The 27890-nt window shown below is 38.4% G+C and overlaps 1 protein-coding gene across 3 annotated transcripts in view; it reads left to right on the plus strand.

Annotated features, from left to right (window-relative positions):
- The window catches only part of MANBA (mannosidase beta), a 120724-nt gene that overhangs the window by 77166 nt on the left and 15668 nt on the right, over nt 1-27890 (plus strand). For all 3 annotated transcript variants that reach the window (XM_044766393.2, XM_044766394.2, XM_044766392.2), the window contains exons 12-13: nt 6582-6800; nt 20358-20522. In XM_044766393.2, coding sequence (XP_044622328.2) covers nt 6582-6800; nt 20358-20522 — 384 coding nt within the window. The remainder of the gene's footprint in view (nt 1-6581; nt 6801-20357; nt 20523-27890) is intronic.

Below are 27890 nucleotides of genomic sequence, written 5' to 3' on the forward strand. Positions count from 1 at the left end.
TGCCAATTTTCCTCTTTTTGCTTGAGGAAGATTGTTGCTGAGCTAACATCTGTGCCAATCTTCCTCTATTTTATGTGTGGGATGCTACCATAGCATGGCTTGATGAGCACTGTGTAGGTCCACACCCAGGATCTGAACCTGTGAACCCTGGGCCGCTGAAGCAGAGCATGTGTACTTAACCACTACACCACTGGACCAGCCCTCTTGTCTCTTTACTTTAAAGTCTGTTTTGTCTGATATAAGCATTGCTACACCAGCTCTTTTGGATTCCATTTGCATGGAATATCTTTTTTCATCCCTTCCTTTCAGTCTGTGATATGCCACTTCTAAAATTATATAATAGCAAATACTAAAGTAGAATTTGATATATATCATATATGAACGAACATGTTCGTATGTGATATAAGGGGCAAAGAGAGAGGAAAGAACTCGTTTCCAACTCCACCTTAGGGCCTTTCGTTTTTGGTGGTTCTCTTTGCATCGCTGTTTGTTTAATAGGCATGTTATACTTGTATTTACTACATGCATACATATTATGTCTTATTATAAATTTGCTTTTTCTGCAGGGAGAGCAAGCAGCATGTTTGATTTTGCAGTAGTGCCTTCAAAAGATTTAATTTCTTTTTTACCTTTTCTTAAACCAGCTTATTGAGTTATAATTAACTTACAATAAACTACACATATTCAAAGTGTACAATCTGATTATTTTTGAAAGATGTCTATATCCATGGAATTATCACCACCATAAAGATAATAGATATATCCCCCCATTTTTTTTATTGAGGTCATATTGGCTTATAACATTGTGTAAATTATTATATTTTAGTTTTGGTGTAGACTGCATCATGTTTACCACCTTAGTCTAGTTTTTATCTGTCATCATACGTATGTGCCTTTTTGCTACTTTTGCCCTCTCACCATCTGCTTCTACTCTGGTAACCACTAATCTGTTCTCCTTATCTATGTGTTTGTTTATCTTCCACATATGAGTGAAATCATATGGTATTTATCTTTGTCTGACTTATTTCACATAGCACAATACCCTCAAGGTCCATCCATGTTGTCGCAAATGGCACAATTTTGTCCTTTTTTTACAGCTGAGTAGTATTCCGTTGTGTGTGTGTATAAATATGTGTATATATATATATATCTTTATCCCTTTTTCCATTGATGGGCACATGGGTCACTTCCATGTCTTGGCTCTTGTGAATAATGCTGTGATGAATGTAGGGGTGCATAAATCTCTTTGAATTGTTGATTTCATGTTCTTTGGATAAATACCCAATAGTGGGATAGCTGCATTATATGGTATTTCTGTTTTTAATGTTTTGAGGAATCTCCATACTGTTTTCCATAGTGGCTGCACCAGTTTGCACTCCCACCAACAGTGTATGAGAGTCCCCTTTTCTCCACATCTTCTGTAATACTTGTTATTTCCTGTCTTGTTACTATAGCCATTCTGATGAGTATGAAGTGATATCTCATTGTAGTTTTGATTTGAATTTCCCTAATAATTAGTGATGTTGAACATCTTTTCATGTGCCTGTTGGTCATCTGTATATCTTCTTTGGAAAAATATCTCTTCATAGCCTGTGCCCATTTTTTTGATCAGATTGTTTGTTTTTTTTTGTTCTTGAGATGTATGTGTTCTTTAAATATTTTGAAAAGTAATCCCTTGTCGGATATGTGATTTGCAAATATTTTCTCCCAGTTGATGGGTTGTCTTTCATTTTATTCATGTGTCCTTTGTCTTGCAGAAGCTTTTTAGTCTGTTGTAGTCCCATTTTTAAATTTTTTCTTTTGCTTCCCTTGCCTGAGTAGACATGATATTCAAAAAGATGCTGCTAAGACTGATGTCAGGGAGTGTACTGCCTATATTTTCTTCTAGGAGTTTTATGGTTTCAGGTCTTACATTCAAGTCCGTAATCCATTTTGAGTTAATTTTTGTGTACAGTGTAAGATAATGGTCTGCTTTCATTCTTTTGCATGGAAGACTTAACTTTTTTAAAAACTTTAATGTTTAACATGTGATTTAATAATCTGATTGTCTTTAAAATTTTCTATCTGTAATTGGATGTAAATATTTTGGCATATCCTGAAGCAATTTGGAAAGGGATATATTTAAAAGAATACTGTGTGATTTTTGTCACCCAAGTATGCCCAGTTGATGGCACTATTCCATTTATGTGAAGAAACGTCAGTGAAAATTCATGAAAAACATAGGTTCAAATTTTTAGCTTGTCTGATATGCTAAGTCATATGTCATGAAGAATTTTTCTGTTCACAAAATATGATGACATAAGCTTTAATTAATATTTATAGAACATTTATTTTATAATCGTTTTACTCACAGCACTGGTATTATATTTTTCATATGTGATGGATTTAAGAAATGGATTTTAATATCTGAGGATTTTCACTTCATAGCTTAGTGGTTAAGAGCTCATGACTCTAAATCCTGGCTGGGCCACTTACTGTCTGTGTAATCCTGGGCAAGTTACTTAATCTCCATTTTCCCATCCATAAAATTGGGTTAACAATAGGGACTCACTCTTAAGAGTTGTTATGTGGATCAAGTGAAATAATGTATAGAAGGTGTATTATGCAGACTCTGGCACATAGTAGACTTTTAATCAGTGCTAGTTATCATTATACTTGTTGTTTTCACTCAACAAGATAGGTCTTCAGATACTTACAAACTTTAATCTCTAATTTTAACCTATATTCTTACACTTAAAAAAATTAGCTTCTATGTGCCACTTCTTCTCTATCTTTGAAATGGAAATATGGCTTCATCACAAGGGATCTATGTATTTTAAAATAATTTTGTGAACAATAATTGATGTTTGCCAATTTCTTTGAAGATGGACAGGATTAAGTGCTATATAATCATTACTGTTATTAATTCTATCTAGGGATAGGGTATTTGAGGAAAAGGACCATAAATTGATCCATCCACACATTAATTGTGATGATTAGTTTCCTATTCCACTTCATGCTTTTTTAAAATAGTCATTCTCTTGTTTCATCGTATGGTGTCTCTTGATCCAAATAAGCATTTAAGGTCATGACCTAAAAAGTGGTCATCTGTGAGATTTGAGACTGAAAATCAGGCCTCAAGAGGAAATGATACAAAAATGGAAAGAAATGGTAGTGCATCATCGGGCTGGATATTTTTAGGTAGAGACTCATTAGTAACTTCACTAACTGACTCAGCTTACCAAATTGTTCAAGGAACTGGAGGAATGGAAGGAAATCAATCAAGCTTTATTGATTAAGACAATTGATTGGCCTTCTCCAATATTACTTCAAAGCCATTATAACAGAATCTTGTTTAAAATTGAAGACTGTCTATAATCTTACCATGCTTTTTGATGTTTTAAAATTCAGCCAACATCTGCTGAGCACCTCTTACCAGGAGCAAAACCTCATTCCCAAGACTGTGTGGAAACTGTTATCCTCATGGAGCTTGTGGTCTGCTTACAGGGGTAATGTGGAAAGAATTACCACTTCTACAGGGCAGACTGAGAGAAGTGCTATAAAAAATGTAGTTCCAATATGTTGGCACATATGTGGAAGAACCATTGATTTTAACTGGAAGGGTTTAGGAAGGCCTTCAAGTAAAAGATGACAGTCAAACCAAGCCTTAAAGGTGGAGTAGAATTTGAGGCAAAGGATTGTTCAGTAGATATCTTAGGCCATGAAAACAATGTGAGTAAAGGTAAAAAGATGTGTATGTATAGGAAATAGCAAGCAGTGCCCAATGGCTGAAGCAAAGGACTACTGGACTGGTGAGTGAGAATCAAAGACAGAAAAGGCAGTTTGGAAACAAATCTTCAAAGGACTTTGAATTATGTCATGGAGTTGGGTTTTGTTAAGTAGACAGTCGGAAGCTAATGGACATTTTGGGGGAGGAGAGGAAGTTTATTTGACCCAAGTTCTGGAAGGTACCTTTACTAGCAAAGGACTGGGGAGGGGAGAGATTCTAGGCAAGGAAACCAGTTATAATGATGAAGAATTCCAAGTTATGAGAATATTATGTACCAGACATTGATATGTTAATTATGATTATTATATTAATTAATATGATTATTATACTAACATATTAATGATATAGGTGCTTTATAGAATTCACTTGTTTAATTTTTACAACTACCCCAAAGTGTAAGTAGTATAATCTTTGTTGTAGAGTTTAGACGTTGGAGGGTTAGAAAGATTAATTACTCAAGGTCTTATAGGTCATAGGTGGAGTCCAGTGGAGTGGGGCTGGGAATAAGGTGTTGGAAAAAAATATTTGAATTCCTAGTGACTGAATATGGGAGTTAAGAGAGAAAGAGAGAAGGAGAAGTTGAAGATGACTCCTATTTGGGTAGCATTAATCAAGATAGGAAGCACAGTCAGATAAGTTTGGGATTAGTAAATGTTGAATTCTACTTTGAAAGGCTGGATTTGACATGTTGGCAGGACAAGCCAGGAGGAAATGTGGAGCTGGTTATTGGGAATAGAAGTGTGGAGGTGAAAGTAGTGTGGGGGTAATCAGAATGTCTGCGAGAGGTGAGCCTTGTGAGAGGGTGTGGAACAAGGAGAAGCTGACGAGAGAGCAGTGTCCCTCTGAGAATGGAGAGGAGAGTTGGAGAAGGAGGATCAGAAAGGTTTGGTGAAGCCAGAACATGAAAGAGTAGTGGACTAGCAGCCAAGGGTGGAGAGACCTTCAGAAATAGTGGGTGGAAACCGGGCATATACTGCACCAGAGAGGGGAGGGGGTGGGGACTTTCGCTTTATTTGGTAAGTAGAGGTCCATGGGTAGTTTTTAAAAAACAGGAACAATTTCAGTGGAGTGGAATGATCAAGAGCTGAATGTCAGAGACTGAGAATCTGATGGACTGCCAGAGACCAAGGGAATTTTTTATTAGGATGAGCGGAGTCCTTAAGCTGAAGGAAAACAGCAGTGGAGAGATTTTCTTAAAAAAAGTGGAGGATAGTTTATTGGCTCTTGTTCCAAAGTGAAATGAAAAGAGATCAGAAGACAGATAGTCTGGCAAAGGAAAAGAGTAAGGATTTTTTGTTCTATGGCAGAAGAGAAACAAGAAAAAAATAGATGGATGTATCAAGAAAAAGTGAGACTTTAATAGAGAAAAGTTGAGAAAGTTATTTTCTGATAATCTGTGTCTCAGGCCTTCTTTACTATGTTGCGTGTTCCGCAGAGCCATGGGCTCCTCCCTCAGACATTCGTCACACTTCCAGTGACTCGTTCAGCATCTGGTTTCACCGCAGAGCTCAGTCTGCTCTGAAGAGTTGGTCAGCAGGTCAGTCTTGTTCTGCTGAGCGTCCAGTTCGTGGAAAGAACTGCATGCCTGGCGCGTGGGCAACGCTCAGAAGAGACTGGATATGTCAGTACTTGATGGTATCCTAGACTTTCTCTCTCTCTGCAGTGTTGAAAAATGCCTGACATACAGTAAACACTTGACAGATACTTGCTAAACGAATGAGTCTTCTCTGTGAAATAGGAAATGAGTTCATTTATTGAGATGATGACAACTGAAACAATTTGGAGTTCTACCTGTGTGCTAGGCACTACATTAGGTACTTACATGCTAGCTGCTGTAACAAATAACTACAGTTTCAGTGATTTACACAAAGTTTCTTTCGTACTCACTAACACTATAAAATGGCTGCTCATGGTGGACAGGCAGCTCTCCTCTGTTCAGAGACTGAGGCTCCTTCTGTCTTCCAGCTCCACCATCTCCTAGGCCGTCGCCTACAAATGGGAGAAGAAGATGAGAATGAGGCATGTGGCCTCACAGAGATGCAACGAGGTTAGGAAGGCACTTGCTAGGGAGCTGTGTGTTAATGGAAATGGGAACATGAGATTTGGTGGACTCTTAGTCGTCTCTTCTACACACGAGTTCCCATTTACAGTAACCCTATGAAGGAGGCATTGTTATTATCCCCACTTTATAGATAAGACTACTGAGGCTTAGACCTGTCTATAAACAATCATTTCTGAGCTGAGATTTAAACTCAGGTCCATCTGACTCAGTAGGCTCTGTTCTTATCCTTTAGACCTGTGTTTCTCAAGTGGAGGTCGTTTTGTCCCCAAGGGACAGGAGACATTTGGCAATGTCTGTAGACATTTTGGGGGGGGGGGGGAGGTACACTGACATCTAGTGGGTAGAGTCCAGGGATGCTGCTAAAAATCCTAGAATGCATAGAACCACCCCCCGCCCCCAAACATGTACATACAAAGCAAAAAGTTATCAGGCGCCAAATGTCAATAGTGGCAAGGTTGAGAAATTCTGCAGTAGGCTGCACTCCGCCCATGATGGTAAAGATGTCATGGAAGGAAAGGAGGAGTGGCTGCTGCCAGGACTCAGCAGAGTGCTAGTTATGAAAGGATATAAACGACTAGTGAATAGCAGAAAGGTGCTGGTGGTATTGGATGCGGAAGAAGGTAAATGGTTCTATTATTTTTCTATCAGCTACTTGGCATTTCTGGGACTTGATAGTATTTTTAAAGAAGTAAGTGATGTGTACTTTACTGGGTGAAAATATCCTTTAAACCATTTTGTTTCTGAACTCAGGCAGACAAGACTCGTCCTTTTATCACGTCCAGTCCTACAAACGGGGCCGAATCTGTGGCAGAAGGCTGGGTCTCTCACAACCCTTATGACAAGCATTTTGGTGACGTACATTTTTACGACTATATCAGTGATTGCTGGAATTGGAAAATTTTCCCCAAAGCTCGATTTGTGTCTGAATATGGATATCAGTCCTGGCCTTCCTTCAGTACATTAGAAAAGGTAAGCCATCTTTGATTTCCCAGTGATTCAGAACAGTGGACTATGGACATATGTCACTTCCTCAACTGTGGTTCAGCAAGTCAAACGAAATCTACTTATTTAAATGAAAGTTTAGAAAGAAGATCATAGAAGAGAACTTTATTTTCTTTAACCTTTGGGGAACTAAACTTGTAGTCATCATTTTTGGGATTATAACTTTTTTATATTGCTTTTAATTATGTTCCTTTAGGAGCATTTAAAAATTAAACAGGAGCCAGTGGTTGCTTAATCCTGACTTAGTATCACACACGAAAATAACTCTCACTTGCTACTTTCTGTATATCTTACAACTGCTTTATCATTTACGGATATTTAGAACTGGATAGTTTGCTACAGTAAGAAAAACGACTGTGATAAATAAACCTTTGTTGAGTGTTTTGTGTCCCATAACTCCTTTTCTCTCTTCCTCCTCCTCGCTCTCCTCCTCTTCCTCCTCCTCCTCCTTCGTGTTGGTGTATTTGCTTCTCAGTATGGCATTTCATGTTCTTTATTCCTAAAGATTTGGTTTCATACATGGATTTGGTTTCAGAGTTTTATTTGTGCTTTTCTGTAACAGCTTTCTTGAGATAAAGTTCACTGACCATATAATGTACCCACTTTGTGTGTACAGTCAGTATATTTGCAGAGTCGTGCAGCTATCACCATGATCTAAGTTTAGGACGTTTTCGTCACCCCGAAGAAACTCTATACCCCTTAGCAGTCCCTCCCCACTCTCTCTGTCCCGCCTACCCCTGCTCTAGGTGCTACTAATCTGCTTTGTGTGTTGATATATTTGCCTGTTCTGCTTATTTCATATAATTGGAATCATAAAATATGTGATCTTTTGAGACTGGCTTCTTTCATTCAGCATGAAGTTGTCAAGGTCCATCCATGTTGCATCGTGTATGAGTGCGTCATTCTTTTTCATTGCTGAATAATATTCTACTTTACGGGTATATGGCTTTTGTTTATCATTCATCAGTTGATGTACATTCGTGTTATTCCCCCTTTTTGACTAGCATGAATAATGCTGCCATGAACATTTGCATACGTGTTTTTGTGTGAACCTATGCTTTCAATCCTGTTAAGTATATATCTAGGAGTAGACTTGCTGGGTCATATGGTAACTGCTTAACATTCTGAGGAACTGGCAGACTATTTTCTGTAGTGGCTGCACTGTTTTACATTCCCACCAGCAATGTATGGGGGTTGCAGTTTCTCCACATCCTCACCAACACTTGTTGTTTCCCATTTTTGGTGTTTTTTTACATTTCCCTGGGAATTTGCATTTCTTTGATGGCTCATCACGTTGAGCACCTTTTCATGTGCTTGTCCACCATTTGTATTTCTTTGGAGAAATGTCTGTTCAAATCCTTTGCCCATTTTTTGACTCAGTTATTTGTCTTTTTATTATTGGGTTGTAAGTGTTGTTTCTATACATATTCTGGATATGTTTTTTTATCAGATATATGATTCGCAAATATTTTCTCCCAATTTGTGGGTTGTCTTTTTAGTTACTTGATAGTGTCATTTAAAGCACAAAAATTTTTAATTTTGACGAAGCCCTTCTTATCAATCTTCTCTTTTATCTCTTGTGCTTTTATGGTTGTATCCAAGAAACCATTGCCTCACCTAAGATCACAAAGCTTTACTCCAGTGTTGTATTCTAGCTTAGCTCTTACATTTGAGTCTGTGATCTATGTTTTTTTAATTTATTTTTTTATTGCAGTAACATTGGATTATAACATTATATAGCTTTCAGATGTATATTGTAATATGTTTCGAATTTGTGTAGATTCATCATGTTCACCACCCAAAAACTAATTATAGTCCATCCCCTCACATGTGAGCCTAATCACCCCTTTTGCCCTCCCCCCTTCCCCTATGGTAACCACCAATCCAATCTCCATTGCTATGTGTTTGTTTGTTGTTTTTATCTTCTACTTATGAGTGAGATCATACGGTATTTGACTTTCTCCCTCTGACTTATTTCACTCAGTATAATACCCTCAAGGACCATCCATGTTGTCACAGATGGCCAGATTTCATCATTTCTTATGGCTGAGCAGTATTCCATTGTGTATATACACCACATCTTCTTTTTATTTATTTATTTTTTCTGCTTTTTCTCGCCGAATCCCCCAGTACGTAGTTGTATATTTTAGTTGTGGGTCCCTCTAGTTGTGGCATGTGGGACGCCGCCTCAACGTGGCCTGATGAACAGTGCCATGTACATGCCCAGGATCCAAACCAGCAAAACCCCAGGCTGCTGAAGCGGACTGCGCAAACTTAACCACTTGGCCATGGGGCTGGCCCCTGTTTTTTTCTTTTTCTATTTTTTTTTTGTTTTGAGGAAGATTAGCCCTGAGCTAACTGCTGCTGATCCTCCTCTTTTCGCTCAGGAAGCCTAGCGCTAAGCTAATATCCATGCCCATCTTCCTCTACTTTATATGTGGAACGCCTACCACAGCATGGCTTGCCAAGCGGTGCCATGTCTGCACCTGTGATCTGAACTGGTGAAGCCCAGGCCGCCGAAGCAGAACGTACACACTTAACTGCTGCGCCACCGGGCTGGCCCCTATGCCACATCTTCTTTATCCCTTCGTCCCTTGATGGGCACCTAGGTTGCTTCCAAGTCTTGGCTATTGTGAATAATGCTGCAATGAACATAGGGGTGCAAGTATCTTTATGCATTTGTGTTTTCAAGTTCTTTGGATAAATACCCAGCAGGGGAATAGCTGGATCATATGGTAGTTGTATTCATAATTTTCTGAGGATACTCCATACTGCTTTCCATAGTGGCTGCACCAGTTTGCACTCCCACCAGCAGTGTGCGAGGGTTCCCTTCTCTCCACACCCTCTCCAACATTTGTTGTTTCCTGTGTTATTAGTTACAGCCATTCTGACTGGAGTGAGGTGATATCTCATTGTAGTTTTGATTTGCATTCCCCTGATAGCTAATGATGTTGAGCATCGTTTCATATGCCTGTTGGCCACCCGTGTATCTTCTTTGGAGAAATCTCTATTCAGATCTTTTGCCCATTTTTTAATTGGGTTGTTGGTTTTTTTCTTGTTGAGCTGTATGAGTTCTTTGTATAATTTGGGTATTAACCCCTTATCTGATATGTGGTTTGCAAACATCTTCTCCCAATTGTTAGGTTGTCTTTTCATTTTGTTGATGGATTCCTTTGTTGTGCAGAAGCTTTTTAGTTTCATGTAGTCCCATTTGTTCATTTTTTCTTTTGTTTCCGTTGCCCGATCAGACATGGGACTTGAAAATATGCTGCTAAGACTGATGTTAAAGAGTGTACTGCCTATGTATTCTTCTAGAAGTTTCATGGTTTCGGGTCTTACATTCAAGTCTTTAATCCATTTGGAGTTGATTTTCTGTATGGTGTAAGGGAATGGTCTACTTTCATTCTTTTGCATGAGGCTGTTCAGTTTTCCCAACACCATTTACTGAAGAGACTTTCCATTCTCCATTGTATGCTCTCAGCTCCCTTGTGGAATATTAGCTGTCTATAAATGTGTGGGTTTATTTCTGGGCTCTCGATTCTGTTCCATTGATCTGTGTGTCTGTTTTTGTGCCAGTACCATGCCGTTTTGGTTATTATGGCTTTGTAGTATGTTTTGAAATCAGGGAGTATGATACCTCCAGGTTTGTTCTTTTTTCTCAGGAATCCTTTGGCTATTCAGGGTCTTTTTTGTTCCATTATACATTTTAGGATTCTTTGTTCTATTTCTGTGAAAAATGTTGTTGGAACTTTGATAGGGATTGCATTGAATCTATAGATTGCTTTAGGAAGTATGGAGGTTTTAACTATGTTAATTCTTCCAATCCAAGAGCATGAAATATCTTTCCATTTCTTTGCATCTTCTTCAGTTTCTTTCAAGAATGTTTTATAGTTTTCTGTGTACAGACCTTTCACCTCATTGGTTAAGTTTATTCCTAGGTATTTTATTCTTTTTGATGCAATTGTAAATGGGATTGTATTCTTATTTTCCCTTTCTGATACTTCGTTGTTAGTGTGTAGATATGCAACCGATTTTTGTATGTTGATTTTGTATCCTGCAACTTGACTGTATTCATTTACTATTTCTAAAAGTTTTTTAGTGGATTCTTTAGGGTTTTCTATATATAAAATCATGTCGTCTGCAATGAGTGACAATTTCACTTCTTTTCCAATATGGATTCCTTTTATTTCTTTTTCTTGCCTGATTGCTCTGGCTAGGACTTCCAATACTATGTTAAATAAGAGTGGTGACAGTGGGCATCCTTGTCTTCTTCCTGTTCTTAGAGGGATAGCTTTCAGTTTTCTTCCGTTGAGCATGATATCTGCTGTGGCTTTGTCATATATGGCTTTTATTATATTGAGGTATTTTCCTTCTATACCCATTTTATTTAGAGTTTTTATCATAAATGGATGCTGTATCTTGTCAAATGCTTTCTCTGCATCTATTGAGATGATCATGTGATTTTTATTCTTCATTTTGTTAATGTGGTGTATCACGTTGATAGATTTGCGGATGTTGATCCATCCCTGCATCCCTGGAATGAAACCCATTTGATCATGATGTATGATCTTTTTAATGTATTATTGTGTTTGATTTGCTAGCATTTTGTTGAAGATTTTTGCATCAATATTCATCAATGATTTTTGCCTATAATTTTCTTTTTTTGTGTTGTCCTTGTCTGGTTTTGGTAGCAGGATAATGTTGGCTTCTTAGAATGAATAAGGAAGACTTCCCTCCTCTTCAATTTTTTGGAAGAGTTTGAGGATAGGTATTAAATCTTCTTTGAATGTTTGGTAGAATTCACCAGGGAATCCATCTGGTTCCTGGACTTTTATTTTTTGGGAGGTTTTTGATTGCTGTTTCGATCTCCTTACTAGTAATTGATCTGTTCAAATTCTGTACTTCTTCTTGGTCCAGTTTTGAAACGTTGTATGTTTCTAAGAATTTATCCTTTTCTTCTAGATTATCCAATTTGTTGGTGTATAGCTTTTCATAGTAATCTCTTATTATCTTTTGTATTTCTGAGGTGTCCATTGTAATTTCTCCTCTTTCATTTCTGATTTTATTTATTTGAGCCTTCTCTCTTTTTTTCTTGGTGAATCTAGCTAAGGGTTTGTCAATTTTATCTTTTCAAACAACCAGCTCTTGGTTTCATTAATTTTTTCTATTTTTTTTTTTTAGTCTCTATTTTGTTTATTTCTGCCCCAATTTTTATTATTTCCTTCCTTCTGCTGATTTTGGGCTTTGTTTGTTGTTCTTTTTCCAGTACCTTTGGATGTACCTTTAGATTATCTATTTGGGACTTTTCTTCTTTGTTGAGGTAGGCCTGAATTGCTATAAACTTCTCTCGTAGAACCGCTTTTGCTGTATCCCATAGCTTTTGGCATGTCGTTTTTTCATTTTCATTTGTCTCCAGCAATGTTTTGATTTCTTGTTTGATTTCTTCCTTGACCCAATGGTTGTATATGGCTTTTCAGGCTTTCTTCCTGTAGTTGTTTTCTAGTTTCATACCTTTGTGATCAGAAAAGATGCATGGTATTATTTCAATCCTCTTAAATTTATTGAGACTTGTTTTGTGGCCTAATATGTGATCAATCCTGGAGAATGTTCCATGTGCATTTGAAAAGAATGTGTATTCTGTGGTTTTTGGATGGAATGTTCTGTATATATCCACTAAGTCCATCTAGTCAAATGTGTCATTTAAGACCCGTGTTTCCTTATAGATCTTCTGTTTGGATGATCTATTCATTGGTGTAAGTGGAGTGTTAAAGTCCCCTGCTATTATTGTGTTACTGTCTATTTCTCCTCTTATGTCTGTTAATAATTGCTTTATATATTTAGGTGCTCCTATGTTGGGTGCATAGATATTTACAAGTGTTATATCTTCTTGTTGGATTGTTACCTTTATTATTGTGTAGTGCCCTTCTTTGTCTTTTGTTACAATTTTTGTTTTAAAGTCTATTTTTTCTGTTTTAAGTATTGCTACTCCTACTTTCTTTTCTTTTCCATTTGCATGAAATATCTTTTTCCATCCTTTCACTTTCGGTTTGTGCGTGTCTTTAGGTCTGAAGTGTGTCTCTTGTATGCAGCGTATATATGGGTCTTGTTTTTTTTATCCAGTTGGCCACCCTGTGCCTTTTGATTGGAGCATTTAGTCCATCGACATTTAAAGTAGCTATTGATAAATATGTATTTATTGCCACTTTTTTTAAATGGGTGTTTTAGTAGTTCTTCTCTGTCCCTTTCTTTTTCTCTTGCTCTCTTCCCTTGTGGTTTGATGGCTTTCTTTAGTAATATGTTTGATTTCTTTTGTCTTGCTTATTTTCATACTTATTATAGGTTTCTGACTTGTGATTACTGTGAGGATCCTCTATAGTATTCTATGTATGTAATAGTCTATATTGAGTTGATAGACTCTTTAGCTTGACCTCTTTCTAAAAGCTCTACTTTTTCATTCCCCTCCTCCCAAGTTTTATGTTTTTGAAATCATATCTAATATCTTGTTTTGCGTGTGTCTATCCATTACGCTTTTATCATTGAAATAGGTAATTTTAGTACTTTTGTCTTTTAACCTTCATATTATTTTCATAGGTGGTTTATCTGCTACCTTTACTATATTTTTACCTTTCTGAGTGATTTTATTGGTCAGTTTTTTCGGATAACTTTTTTATCCCTATTTATGGTCATTGCTTTCCCACTTAAATAAGTCCCTTCAGCATTTCTTGTAGAACTGGTTTCTTGATGATGAACTCCTTTAATTTTTGCTTGTCTGGGGAAGCTCTTCATCCTTCCTTCCATTCTGAATGACGACCTTGATGGATAGAGTATTCTTGGCTGTACATTTTTTCCTTTTATCACTTTAAATACCTCACACCATTCTCTTCTTGCCTGTAGAGTTTCGGCTGAGAAGTCCGCTGATGGCCTTATGGGCTTTCTTTTGTATGTCACTTGTTACTTTTCTCTTGCTGCTTTTAGGATTCTCTCTTGATCTTTAATTTTGAACATTTTAATTATAATATGTCTTGGTGTGGGCCTCTTTGGGCTTATCTTGTTTGGAGCTCTCTGTGCTTCTAGTACGTGGATGTCTGTTTCCTTCCTTAGGTTAGGAAAATTTTCAGCTATTATTTCTTCAGATAGATTTTCTGCCCCTTTGTCTCTCTCTTCTCCTTCTGGGACACCTATAATACAAATGTTAGTGTGCTTGATATTGTCCCAGCATTCCCTTAGACTGTTCTCATTCTGTTTAATTCTTTTTTCCTGTTCAGCTTGTGTGATTTCCTCTAGTTTTTCATCTAGCTCACTGATCTGTTCTTCTGCATCCTCTACTCTGCTATTGAGTCCCTCTAGTGAATTTTTCATTTCCAGTACTGTATTCTTCATTTCTGATTGGTTCTTTTTTATATCTGCCAGTTCTTTGTTGATAAGCTCGCTGTGTTTATACAGCCTTCTCCCAATATCTGTAAGCATCCTTATAAGTTTTTGTTTGAACTCTCTGTCAGGTAGGTCACTTATTTCTGTTTCATTTAGTCCTTTATCTGGGGTTTTGTCCTGTTCTTTACTTGGAATGTATTCCTTTGTCTCTTCATTATGCCTCTTTCTCTGTGTTTGTATCTATGTATTAGGTGAGTTGGCTATGTCTCCTGATCTTGGAGAAATGGCCTTATGTAGGAGATGCCTTTTGAGGCCCAGCAATGTGCTTCCCTCTCGTCACCAGTCCAAATGATCCAGGAGTGACCCCTTTGTGGACTACTTGTGTCCTTCTGCTGTGGCAGGGTTGCTCTTACTGCAGGTACCCAGGGAGTCTAGTCTTTCCTTCCCTGGCCAGCTGTTTGTAAATCTGGTTTGAGGAGCCTCAGCACTGTTGGTTACAAGCTCTAACAGCACGCTCATGTTGCAGTTTTCCTGTTAATTGAGTACGTACCCAGTGTAGCTGGTTGCTAGGCTCAGGGGCTTACAGTTGCTATAGGCCTCAGGCCTACAAGGCTGTTGTCATTTCTCTTAGGAGTGCAGCTGAGTGGGGCTGGCCCTAGGCACAGGAACACTCAGTTGTTTCAGGTTTTGGAAGGCAAGGCTGATCATTTTTACAGGTATTTGTGAAGCACAGGTCTTCTGTTTCTGATAAGCCTCAGCCCCCACAGGACCACACACACTGTCAACACAGTCCTGGTCCGTGCACACTTACCAACCTGCTGGGGCGTACCCTGGTGCCCCACTGCAGGGGCCCCCACCTCTCCACCAATGCCCCCCATGGTTCACCTGGTCCTCACACAGGCCCTGCCCCACAGAGGCAGACACACTCACCTGCCTATAAAGGATCAAGGCACCCAGTCAATGCAGGCTGACAAGCAGCCTGAGGGCTTGCTATAGGGCAGGGCCAGACCCTAGGGCAGGCTGCCTGCCCTGGCTGAACTGGATTAAATGTGCGCTCTAGTGGGTGTTGCAGACCCCTGGGCTAACAGGCCAAGGGAAGAACGTCAATGGTGTCTGCTGGGGTCTGTGTCAACACGCCTGGAATAGGTCACAGCAATGGCCACCACCAATGTCTCAGTCTCTGGAGAGGTCCCTCCTCTCACCACAATGCCCTCAGAGCCCACCAGGTGAGTCTCGTTTCACCAAAGGACTGTCAGCCTTCTCTCTGGTGATTTTAGGTTGCTGAGATGGGTGAGTTTGTGTGTGGGTCCTGTAAGACTGGGTCTTTTCAGCTTTCATCTGATAGCTTTTCTGGGGGTATCCCCACTGCAGTTAATAGCCCACGAAACCAGATAGTAAGACCCTGGTCTCAGTTGTGCTGAGTCTGAAGGGTGCTTATAGCAGTACCAGCCCCCTCTCCAACCTCTCTTCTCCAGAGAGGGCTGCGTACCTTAGGGTGGCTCCCTCCTGGCTGGCTGAGAAACTTGACTGCTCCTGAAGATGGCTTTTTTTCTCTCCAGAAGGAATTTCTGCCTCTTCCTCCTTAGGACTGTCCCTTATTGTGGGGGTTCTCTTTATCCAGTTTTCAGTTTTCTCTCCAGGGTAATTTTTCCAAAAATAGTTGTAACCTGGTTGTGTTCGTGGGAGGAGATGAGTTCAGAATCTGCTTATGCCGCCATCTTGACCCACCTCCATGATCTATTTTTGAGTTAATTATTCTTTATGAAGTGAGGTAGGTGTCCAGGTTCATTCTTTTGCATATGGATTCTATTGCCAATTTTCTGGACACAATTTACCAAAAATATTCTTCTTTCCCCCATTAAATTCTTTTGACTCCTTTGCCGAAAATCAATTGACCATAAATCTTAAGGTTTATTTCTGAATTCTCAATTCTGTTCTGTTGATCCATATGTCTATCTTATGCCAGTATACACTGTCACGATTACTGTAGTTTTGTAGTAAGTTTTGAAAACAGAAAGGGTGAGTCCACCAACTTTGTTCTTCATTCAAGAGTGTTTTGACTGTCCTAGGTGGCTTGCATTTTCATATGGATTTTCGGATCCCTTTGCCAGTTTCTGTAAAAAAGCCAGCTGGGATTTTGATAGGGATTGTGTTGAACATGTAGATCAGTTTGCGAAGTATTGCCATCTTAACAATGTTAAGTCTTCTGATCCATGAACATGTGATGTCTTTAATTTCTTTTAACACTATTTTATAGTTTTCAGTGTACAAGTCTGATACTTCTTTGGTTAAATTTATTCGTAAGTATTTTATTCTTTTTGGTGCTATTGTAAATGGAATTATTTTCTTAATTTTGTTTTCAGATTGTTCATTGCTAGCGTATAAAGGTACAATTGATTTTTGTGTGTGTGTGTGAGGAAGATTAGCCCTGAGCTAACATCCGTTGCCAATCTTCCTCTTTTTGCTTGAGGAAGATTGTCACTGAGCTAACATCTGTGCCAGTCCTCCTCTATTTTTATATGGGATGCTGCCACAGCAAGGTTTGATGAACGATGTGTAGGTCCGCACCTGGGATCCGAACCCATGAACCCTGGGCTGCCGAAGCAGAGCGTGTGAACTTAACCACTACACCACTTGGCCGGCCCCTACAATTGGTTTTTATATATTGAATTTATATTTTGTAACGTTGCAGAACCCGTTTATTAGTTTTAATAGTTTTTTTGTGAATTCTTTGGAGTGTTCTCTATATAAGACATGTCATCTGTGGATAAAGGTAGTTTTACTTCTTCCTTTCCAATTTGGATGCCTTTTATTTAGTTTTCTTGCCTATTTGCCCAGGCTAGAACCTCCAATACAATGTAGATAGAAGTGGTGAGATGGACATCCTTGTCTCGTTCCTTTTCTTGGGGAGAAATGGCTCAGTCTTCTACCGTTTAGGATGGTGTTAACCGTGGGTTTTCACAGCCACCCTTTATTGGTGAGGATGTTCCTTTCTGGTCCTGGTTTGCTGATGCTGTGTTGTGGAAGGTGCTGTACTTGGTCACATGCGTTGTCTTCATTTGTTGAAATGTTCATGGGGTTTTTGTCTCCCTCTTCCCTCACTTGTATAAAGTAACCACAGAAAAAGTTTTAAGACAATTTCAATATCTTCCTCATCTTCACCTCCTAAACACAACTGATTTGCTTCTATACATTGAAGTTATATTGATTTTTTTTCCAGGCTTTCCTTTTTTTTTTTTTTTTTTTTTTAGGAAGATTGGCCCTGAGCTAACATCTGTTGCCAATCTTCCTCCTTTTTTTTTCTCCCCAAAGCCCCCCAGTACATAATTGTCTATCCCAGCTGTAGGTCCTCCTAGTTCTTCTGTGTGGGATGCTGCCACAGCATGGCCTCGTGAGAGTGCATAGGTCTACACCCAGGATCTGAACAGGCGAACCCCAGGACACTGAAGCGGAGCATGCGACCCCAACCACTCGACCACAGGGCCAGCTCCTTTATTGTATTTTTAGCTTTAATAAATAATGTCATAACCTTAGTTCTGCACTTGTTTTTTTATTTCTCCCCTATTGTGAGGTTGATCTTTTGGGAATACCATTGTTTCAAAATGAAGGAGATGGAGTTCAGTATCCTGTCTCAGGGAGGAATAAGTGTTGAGAATGGGAAGCAAGGAATGAAAGAAGCAAAAGTGTGTAGTGAGCAGATGCTCTGTACCAGGTGCCCTGGTTTGTTGATTCCCGTGGTTTCATTTGACAATAATCCCTACCCCTCCTCTGACTGAGGCCCAGGAGGAAACCGACGCCCTGGAGAGTGAGTTTGCTCAAGGTCCCCAGAGAGTAAGTTGCATATCTGGATTCAGACTCACTGTCTGACTCCAGAGTGATCCATTTTGCTTTTTCTTCATTTCAGAAAGGTGAGAGTTAGAAATTGTAAGCCTTTTTCTAAGTCTATAAGGATTTCTATCACCTCCTGAAAATAATGGAATTGCCGCGTTTTTGTGAAATGCCTGATGATGTTCAAAGATATCCAACAATGTATGGTAGAACAGGGAAAGGGAGAAGTTCTGCTCCTTAGGAGCCTTGACTTGGTCCTTGCCTCTTCTTGAGTTCCGTTGCTCAGTTGACGATTTGAATATGTAACTGGGAATAGAAAAGAAACCAAAGAAATAACTTTACAGAAAACTTTGGCTGTTTTATTTAGAGCTTTTTTCATGTATTCAAGAAAAATATTAAAATGTCTCTCTGTAGTGTGGGACACATTACTTCTTCGCAAAATAGTCATATTTTCAACAGGTGATTGTCAGTATTGCACAGTGATTAAAAGCGTCAGCTTTGGAATAAACAGTTCTGGATTTGGATACAGAACTGCCACACGCTAGCCATATTGCCTTGGACAAATTATTTTTTCATCTTCTCGAATTTCGGTGTCCTTCTCTGTAGTTGGGGTTAATAGCGGTAAATACCTCTGAGGAGTGTGTGTGCACATGCAGGTGCGCATGTGATTGTGGGTAAAGATTCAGCGAACACCATAGAATGAAGCTCTTGTTACTATTAATAGAGTCCATGATGTGTGTGGAAGGGTGATTTTCTTCAGATGCGTCTGGGCTCAGAGGACACGAGGCTGGACTCGAGGGCACTAACCAGCTCGGGTCCTGGGCAGGATACTTCACCTTTCTGTGCCTGCTTTTCTCATCTGTAAAATAGGGTGATAACAGTACCTCCTCATAGGGTTGTTATGAGGAGTAAATGAGTTAATATTCTTAAAGCGATTAGAACCTTACCTGGCACTTTCTAATTGGTAACATTGTCACAGCTGAAATTGACAAGACTTCCAAACCACAGGTGTGAGAAGGTAGGAAGCTTCCCACATCACAGAAGATTGGATTCACCGATAATGGCGTACGTTCCCATCCTGACCAGTGGAGGGCTGGGAGGCCCGCAGGGGTGTTTCAGACTTTGGAAAGGAAGAGGCGTAGAAAGAGGGGAGGGTTATTGGTAAAGATCTGTGCATCTGAGCTGTGTACGAGGTCACTAAATGCTAATACTACCGTCTTAATCAATACGAGGAGGAAGTAGTGTTCTCTACACTGCCTGCCGGTAACAGCTTCGAAAAGTAGAGAGAATTTGGAGAAACTTCCACATTAAATATGGCTAATGCACATTACTTACATTTTGGTATAAACAAGTTTCTAAAGAATAACTTTTTCTTTTTAAGGTGATTGGTCTGTGTACTGCAAGATTACTGGGAATTATAAGTCATATTTTATAAACAGGGATTAAGCTTTTTAATTTTGAGTGTTTCTTGTGGGTGAGGTGGAATACAGTTTTTTCAAAGTTTCTGGGGTACTTGGATAAGAACTCTGACATTTTCAGATGGAGCCAGCAGTTGTCTTATATCTTTCTCAAAAGCTAACAGTTCATCAAATCATAGACCTACAAGCCAGAATTATTGCCTTTTTTTTTTCTGTAAAAGGTCCACTACTAACATGTGTGTGGTGTTTGTTTTTTGTTTTATTTTGACCTGATGATAGCTTCTCAAAGGGATGAAAGAAAGATCCTGTAAGTTGTGCCTGGCTTGAAAAAGAAGACTTATTATTAGAGGAAAGGAGTATCATTGTTTGGTTTGTGTCTTCAACTAAATAAAATTAAATATGTGTATATTGAATGTATTTAGTAATCACTGAGAAACAAATGAGCAAGTGCTAAAGCATTTACCATCTTGATAGTGATATTTTATCCTGTTAAAGAATTGACAGTTTTAACAGAATGTTGATTTGAGTCCATTATTCAGTTTTGACAATTTACTTACTTAAATAGATAAAATGGCATTTAAAAAGACACATAACAAATGTATGAAAAACCAGGAATATATTTTGATAAGATAAGACTTTTGATAGAAATGCCAAAACCTAACTTTCTAGGTTTGAATAAGGGAGGAGTGTAGGTGCCAAATCCTGGTTCTGTGACTGACTGTGCACAAGGCTATCCTTTCAGCAACAAGAAGTATGATGGCAAAAGCCTCTGTGAAATTAGAGTCCCAGAACAAACCTTAAGCTCTTTTCCAGTGTGTAGAGTGCTTTGCAGGTTTGTCAGAAATGTGTAAAAAAGTACTTTCGCTCCTAACGCTGCAATTTGTGCGTCTCATTCTTTCCTGGGAAGATTTCTTCGGAAGAGGACTGGTCATACGGAAGCAGGTTTTCGCTTCATCGCCAACATCATGCAGATGGGAACACTGAGATGCTTCTTCAGGCTGGACTTCATTTCAAACTCCCGCAAAGCAAAGACCCATTACGCTCGTTCAAAGATACCATATATCTTACTCAGGTAAGGCATTTTCATTCTGGAGTTCAGCAGCTTCCTGCAGTTAACATAAGAGAGCATGTAGATTTTGTAAGCCTTATGTGGTGAAAAATATTCAGGTTTTCATTTTACTGATTAAGGAATTTATCTTCTTCAAAATAGGTTTATGATGACATGTAAGACTTGGAATAGTTAATTTTTGGCATTTGTCTCTCTTATAAGAATAGCTCACAAAGTTCTATAGCAAATTGTGCGTTAAAATGTTCTCTAGCTGAAGATCACTATAAGGTTCAGTGATTAAGACAGAGCATTTCCCAGGGATAAATGGAACAATGGAACACGATAGAGTCCAGAAACAGACTCGTGTGTAATACAGTCACCTGATTTATGGCCACAGTGCCCCTGCAGTCCTGTGGGAAAGGACAGTCGTATCAACAAACAGTGCCATATCAAATGGGTATCTTCCTGGGAAAAAAAATGAACTGTGACTTCCTAAACGAAAATTAATTTGATCATTGATCAAAGACTCAACTGTGAAAGGTAGTACAATAAAGCTTCTAAGAGAAAACATAGGAAAACATCTTCATGACCCTGGCATGGGCAAAGATTTCTTAAATAGGACATGAAACACACTGACTATGTAAGAAAATAAGGATAAATTGGACTTTATTAAAATTATGGACTTTTGTATATCAAAGGCACCATTACAAGAAAGAAAAGGCAAGCCACAAATTGGGGAACAATATTTGTAATACATATATCTGGTAAAAGATTTGTATTCAGCATAAAGAACTTCCATAAAGCAGTGAGAAAAAGATAACGTGTTAAAAAATGGACAAAAACCTTGAACCGGCACTTCACTGAAGAAGATATCCAAATGGTCACTAAGTATATGAAAATGTGCTCAATTTCATCCTTATTAAGGAAATGCAAATTAAAGCCATGTCAGGATGCCCCTACACGCAATGCACACAGTGTAATTTTAGCATAGTGGCTGAAATTAAAAAGATTGACAATACCAACTGTTGGTGAGGAGGTGACAATACCAGCTGCTGGTGAGGAGGTGGGACAGCTGGAACTTTTAGACGTTGTTAGTAGGAGTGGAAATTTGTTTAACTACTTGAGAAAATTTTATAGTAGTTTCTATCCAAGCTAAGCATTTGATTCCTCTTTGAGTCTAGCTATTTACCCAAGAAAAATGAGTGCATATGTCTGCCAACAGACATTTAACATAATGTTCATTGCAGCTTTGATAATAGCCCCAAACTGGAAACAACCTAAATGTTCTTTAACGGAAGAATTTATAAACAAATTGCAGGATATTTATACAATGGAATACTCCACAGCAGTATAAAAGAAGAGACTACTGCTATCAGCAACCACTTGGATAAATCTTACAGATGTGTTGAGCAAAAGAAACATGGAAGTTTCAGGAAAGACAAAATGAATCAGGATGATAGAGAGCAGATTAGTGATCACTGCTGTTGTGGAGGGAGTGGTGAATTATGATTAGGAGAGCGTGCAAGGGAACTTTCTGAAGTGCTAAGAAAGTTTTATATATTGATCTGGGTGCTGGTTACATGGGTGCACACATATGTTAAAATTCACTGAGTTGTACACTTAAGATCTGTGCATGTTACATTATGCACCTTACTGGATTATTTTTAAAACAGATCTGTTGAGCTATAATTGGCATACCATAGAATTCACTCATTTTAAGTGTACGGTTAAGTGATTTTTAGTATATTTATCAAGTCATGCAACCATCCCCAAAATCCAATTTTAGAACATTTCTGACACCCAAAAAGCTCCATCCTGCCCATTTGCAGTCACTCTGCTTTCTCCCCTTCAGCCCTACACAAAGATTAGTCTGCTTTCTGTTTCTATTGATTTTACTTTTCTTTACATTTCACATAACTGGAATCATACAATGTGTGATCTCTTGCATCTGGCTTCTTTCACTGAGCGTACTGTTTTTGGAGTTCTTCTGTGTTATAGCATATATCTAGACTTCATTTCTCTTTCTTGCTAAATAGCATTCTGTTGTATGGATATAGCGTGTTTTATTTATCCATTCATCAGTTGATGGACATATGGATTATTTCCAACTTTTGACTTATGAATAATGCAGCTATGAATATTTGCATACCAATTTTCATGCATGTATTTTCATTTCTCTTGGGTAGAAATGTATCAGTGAAATTGCTGAGTTATATGGTAAATTTATATTTAACTTTTTAATAAGCTATCAAACTGAATTTTGGATAATATTTTCATCTTAATGTTTCCATTTTACTTTGTTTTGTGTGAGGAAGATTGGTCCTGAGCTAAAATCTGTGCCAGTCTTCCTCTGCTTTGTATATGGGATGCTGCCACAGCATGGCTTGATGAGTGGTCATAGGTCCGCACCTGGGATCCAAACCTGCAAACCCCGGGCCACCAAAGCAGAGCGCACAAACTTAACCACTATACCACTGGGCCGGCCTCTTCATTTTGCTTTTTTAATTTACCTATTTTATTTCATGAACCTGTGAACTGCACACATAGGTAAGACCATATTAAAACCAGTGCATATTTTTGCTATCCTTACAACCACTGATGTTTTTGCTATACTTATTTCAGGTTCTGAGAGAGCCTAATCCCAGTCATATGAGGTGAAATGAAGTAGATCAGAGGTTTTTGTTCAAGATGATCACACTTTAATTTTTGCATCTTAGCACTGAAAAATGTACCAATTTTTATCCAAAGTCGTGCTCACTCTCATCAGTTTTCTCCTGTATGAAAACAGAAAACCCTGGATGGAAGGTGATGCAAAAAACTGTAAGCCAAAAGAATACTCTTTTTCAGAAGGTAATAAACCGATGAAGAGAACGTTGATGTTTCAACCGTGATCTTATCGTTCAGGGAAGTTTTCCCAGTGTGATGTGGTTGATGAATTTCCCTCATGGAACACACGTTCAAAGATGGACTTGATATCTGTCTCTTTTAAAGTGTTGCGGTTCATCCTTGTCAGCTTTTGCAGCCAGCATTCTATAAGCATCCCAGTTTCGATGTGTACAATAGGATGACCCTTGTGCGTGTGTGAAAATCTTTTCAGCTGTTGTTTTTCATGCCATCTTTTATCCTCCCAGCTGTTCATTTTATTAGTGTTACTTTATTCTGTTTCCTCAAAACCATGTTCAGAGAGCTGACACACATAACTGCTCTTTCTGACCTCATTAGCATCGGGGCCGTGGCTGGGAGCGGGGTGTGCGGCTGGCGTCTTTGTTGGTGATGGCTTTTGTCTGAGACGTGAGCTCTTGTGTCCACTGGGCGCTGGCTCGGAGCTGGACTTGTCCTTGCTCATTCTCCCTTGCGCTTTCTGGTAGACTAGATGGGATCTGAGATGAGAGGAATCAGAATGAGAGTTTTTTGTTTTTACTGTTGGATTTTCTTCACTGAAATACAGACAGGAAACGTCAGGGTCAAAGCTTCCCTCTCACTACATTGGCTTTAGGAAAGTTAATACAATTATTCTGTGTAGTAGAAGTAACACCTTTCTGTAGTTCATTTTCTCTGTTCTCACTCCTCTGTTCTCACTCCCACCCCCTGTTCTTTTTCTCATAGTCGGTCATATTATTCTGAAGAACAGAATACCTGCCTGTGTGCCACTTTTTAGGACATTCTATTAAACTTTTTTTTAGCAACTTTCAAAAAATCTTTGCTGAGAAAGCTGTGCAGTAAGTTTCTTCACGCTTCGATCCTTCTCTGTCTTCTCTTTGTCTTATAACTGCAAAGGCATCCCTCTAGACTCTGACCTCTTTAATTCTAATATTCCAGAACAACCTTGCCTCACCTTTCGTTCTCCTACTTTATCCTGTGGCGCTGTATTCCAAATAGGCTGCATACCTAGGCACGCCCTCTGAAGCTGTGTCCTGCAGACCTCATTGCCTAGTTTGGGGACTCTCTATGCACACTGACACATGTGAACTAACTATTAATTGACTTCCTCTGCCAGCATGACCTCTTACTGCCACTTAGAGAGGAAGCTGGCTAGTGACAGTCTTCACTAACCCCTTAATTATAGCCCTGTCTAGTGTCTTCATTTATTCTTCACATATTTATTGAGCATGTAATGAGGGCTAGATGCTCGGGGATGCCCTTGAGAGATTCATATTCTTAGGGGTCCATTTTATCTCCCCATGTTGCAAGTACCTTGATCACAGGACCTAAGAAGAAAAGGCAGGCTATGCTGTCGGCCCAGGTACTGATGACACCTGCTACCTGGGACAGGTGTTTATTTGGTAAGCAGCTGAGATGTGATGGAAGATCCAGGCCAAGCTGAGCTTTTAGGATGGAGATAAGGTGGGTAAAGGAAGGGAAGGAAGGAAGGTGATTTTACTAATATATATAATAATATTATGTAATATTATATCCCTTTGCAAGTGAGATGAAATTCTATAACTACTAAGGTGTTTGGTTGAATTATAACATCAATTTTCAGTAGTTAAGTAAAGTGGACATCAGAAACTTGGCACACTAAAAAAGGCCTTATTGGAACAATAGAGAAAAAAATCAACAAAAACAAAAGTTAGTTCTTTGAAAGGATCAACAAAATTGAAAAACCTTTAGCTAGACTGGCAAGAAAAAAAGAGAGAAGACTCAAAATACTAAATCAGGAATGAAAGAGGAAACATTACTATTGACCCTACAGAAATAAAAAGGGTGAAAGGAGAATACTGGCAATGGTTGTATGACAAGTCATGTAACCTAGGTGAAATGGACAAATTCCTAGATAGACATAGATTGTAAAAACTGACTCCAGAAGAAATAGAAAATCTGAGTAGACCTGTAACGACTAAAGAGATTGAGTTAGTAGTCAGAAAACTTCTTTTTACTAAGATGGCTCATCAGTGAATTCTAAAAAAAATTTAAAGAAGAATTAACCCCAATCCTCACAAACTCTTAGAAAAAATAGAAGAGGGGAAAACACTTCCCAATTCATTCTGTGAAGCCATTATTATCCTGATACCAAAACCAAACAAAGACATATCAAGAAAAGCCAGCTATAGAGCAGTATCTCTGATGTGTATAGACAGAAAAAAAATCTTCAACAAAACACTAACAATCCAAATCCAGCAGCATGTAAAAGAGTTTATATACCATAATCAAGTGGGATTTATCCTAGGAATGCAAGATTGCATAAGGAAATGAAAGTCAACCACATAAATAGAATAAAGGAAAAATAACCATATGGTCATCTCAGTAGACAAAGAAAACCATTAGACAAAATTCAACACCCTTTTATGAGAAAAAAGATTCCATAAACTAGGAATAGAAGGGAGCTTCCTCAACCTGAAAAAGAGCATCAGTGAAGAACCCATAGGTGATATCATATTTAATGTGAAAGAAAATTTTCCCCTTAAGATCAGGAACAAGACAAGCAGCCTGCTCTCGCCACTTCTGTTCAACATTGTATGAGATTAACTAGGACAGTTAGGCAAGAAAATGAAACAAATGGCATCCAAATTGGAAAGGAAGGAGTAGTCTCTGTCACAGATTACCTGATCTTATATGTAGAAAACCATTAAAAAATCTGCCTAAAAACCTGTTGGAGCTAATAAATTAATTCAACGACTTTGCAGGTTGTAAGATTAATTTACAAATATCAGTTGTATTTTAAGCCACGAACAATTTAAAATGAAATTGAGTAAACAATACTATTTATAATAGTATCGAAAAGAATAAAATACTTTGGAATATATTTAACCAAAGAGATGCAAGACTTGCACACTGAAAACTACAAAACATTGTGCAAGGAAATTAAAGAAATATAAAGACATCCTGTGTTCATGGTTCAGAAGACTTAACATTGTTAAGATGGTAGTGCTCCCCAAATTGATCTTCAGATTCAGCACAGTCCCTATCCAGATTCCTACTACCATTTTTGGAGAAATGGGCAAAGTGATCCTAAAATTCATATGACAATGCAAGTCACCCAGAATAGTCAAAACAATCTTAGAAAAGAACAAATTTGGAAAACTCATACATCCTGCTTTCAGAACTTGCCTCAAAGCTACAGTAATCAAGATGATGTGGTACTGAGATAAGGCCAGACATATAGATTGATTGAATAGAATTGAGAGTCCAGAAATAAACACACACATCTATGGTCAATTGATTTTTCTACAAGGGTGCCAAGACAATAAAATGGAGAAAGAATAGTGTTTTTCCCAAATAGTGCTGGGAGAACTGGATATCCACATGGAAAAGAATGAATTTTTTTTCATACACAAGAATTAACTTAAAATGGATCAAAGATCCAAATGTAAGAGCTGAAACTATAAAACTCTTAGAAGAAAACATAGGTGTAAGTCTCTGTGAATTTTGATTGGGAAGCAGTTTCTTAGGTATGACACCTAAAGCACAAGCAACCAAAGAAAAAATAGATAAATTGGACTTCATCAGAATTAAAAACACTATCAGAAAAGTGAAAAGATAATCCACAGAATGGGTGAAAAAAATGCAAATTATATATCTAATGAGGATCTAATGTCCAGAATATAATTAAAAAACTCTTATAACTCAATAATTAAAAAACAACTCAATTAAGAAATGGGTAAAAGATTTGAATAGACATCTCTCTGAAGGCCTGAGAACCAGGAGCTCCAGTGTCCAAGGACAGGAGAAGCTGGATGTCCCAGCTCAAGAGAAGAGAGAGAATTTGCCCTTCTCTTCCATTCAGGCCCTCAACCTTGGATTGGATGATCCCAGTCGGACCCATCCCATATGTGTCAAGTTCACACATAAAGTTAACTATCACAATAAGGATGTGGAGAAATTGGAATTCTCATATGTTGCTGGTGCAAATGGAAGATGGTACAGCTGCTGTGGAAAAGCTGGTCAGTTCTCAAAAGCCAAACATAGGACTCAGAAATTCTATTCTTAGGTATATATCCAAGAAAATTGAAAACATATGTTCACAGAAAAACTTGTACACAAATGTTCATAGCAGCATTTTTCATGATAGCCAAAAAGTTAAAACAATCCAAATGTTTATCAGCTGACAAATGGATAAATATAATCTGGCAAATGCATACATTGAAATAGTATTCAGCAACAAAAAGGAATGAAATGCTCATACATGCCACATTGTGGATGAACCTTGAAAACATTATGCTAAATGAAAGAAGCCAGTCACAAAGGCCATCCATACATATTGTATCATTCAGCTTATATGAAATGTCCGGAATAGGCAATTCCATAGAGACAGAAAGTAGATTAGTAGTTTCCAGAAGCAGGGTCGAGGGGAGAATGAGGAGTGACCATTTACTGGTACAGTGTTTCTTTTTGGGGTGGTGAAGATATTCTGGAATTAGGTAGTGGTGAGAGTTGTACAACCTGTGACTATAC

Source organism: Equus asinus, chromosome 3, assembly GCF_041296235.1.
Source record: "Equus asinus isolate D_3611 breed Donkey chromosome 3, EquAss-T2T_v2, whole genome shotgun sequence".
NCBI lineage: Eukaryota > Metazoa > Chordata > Mammalia > Perissodactyla > Equidae > Equus > Equus asinus.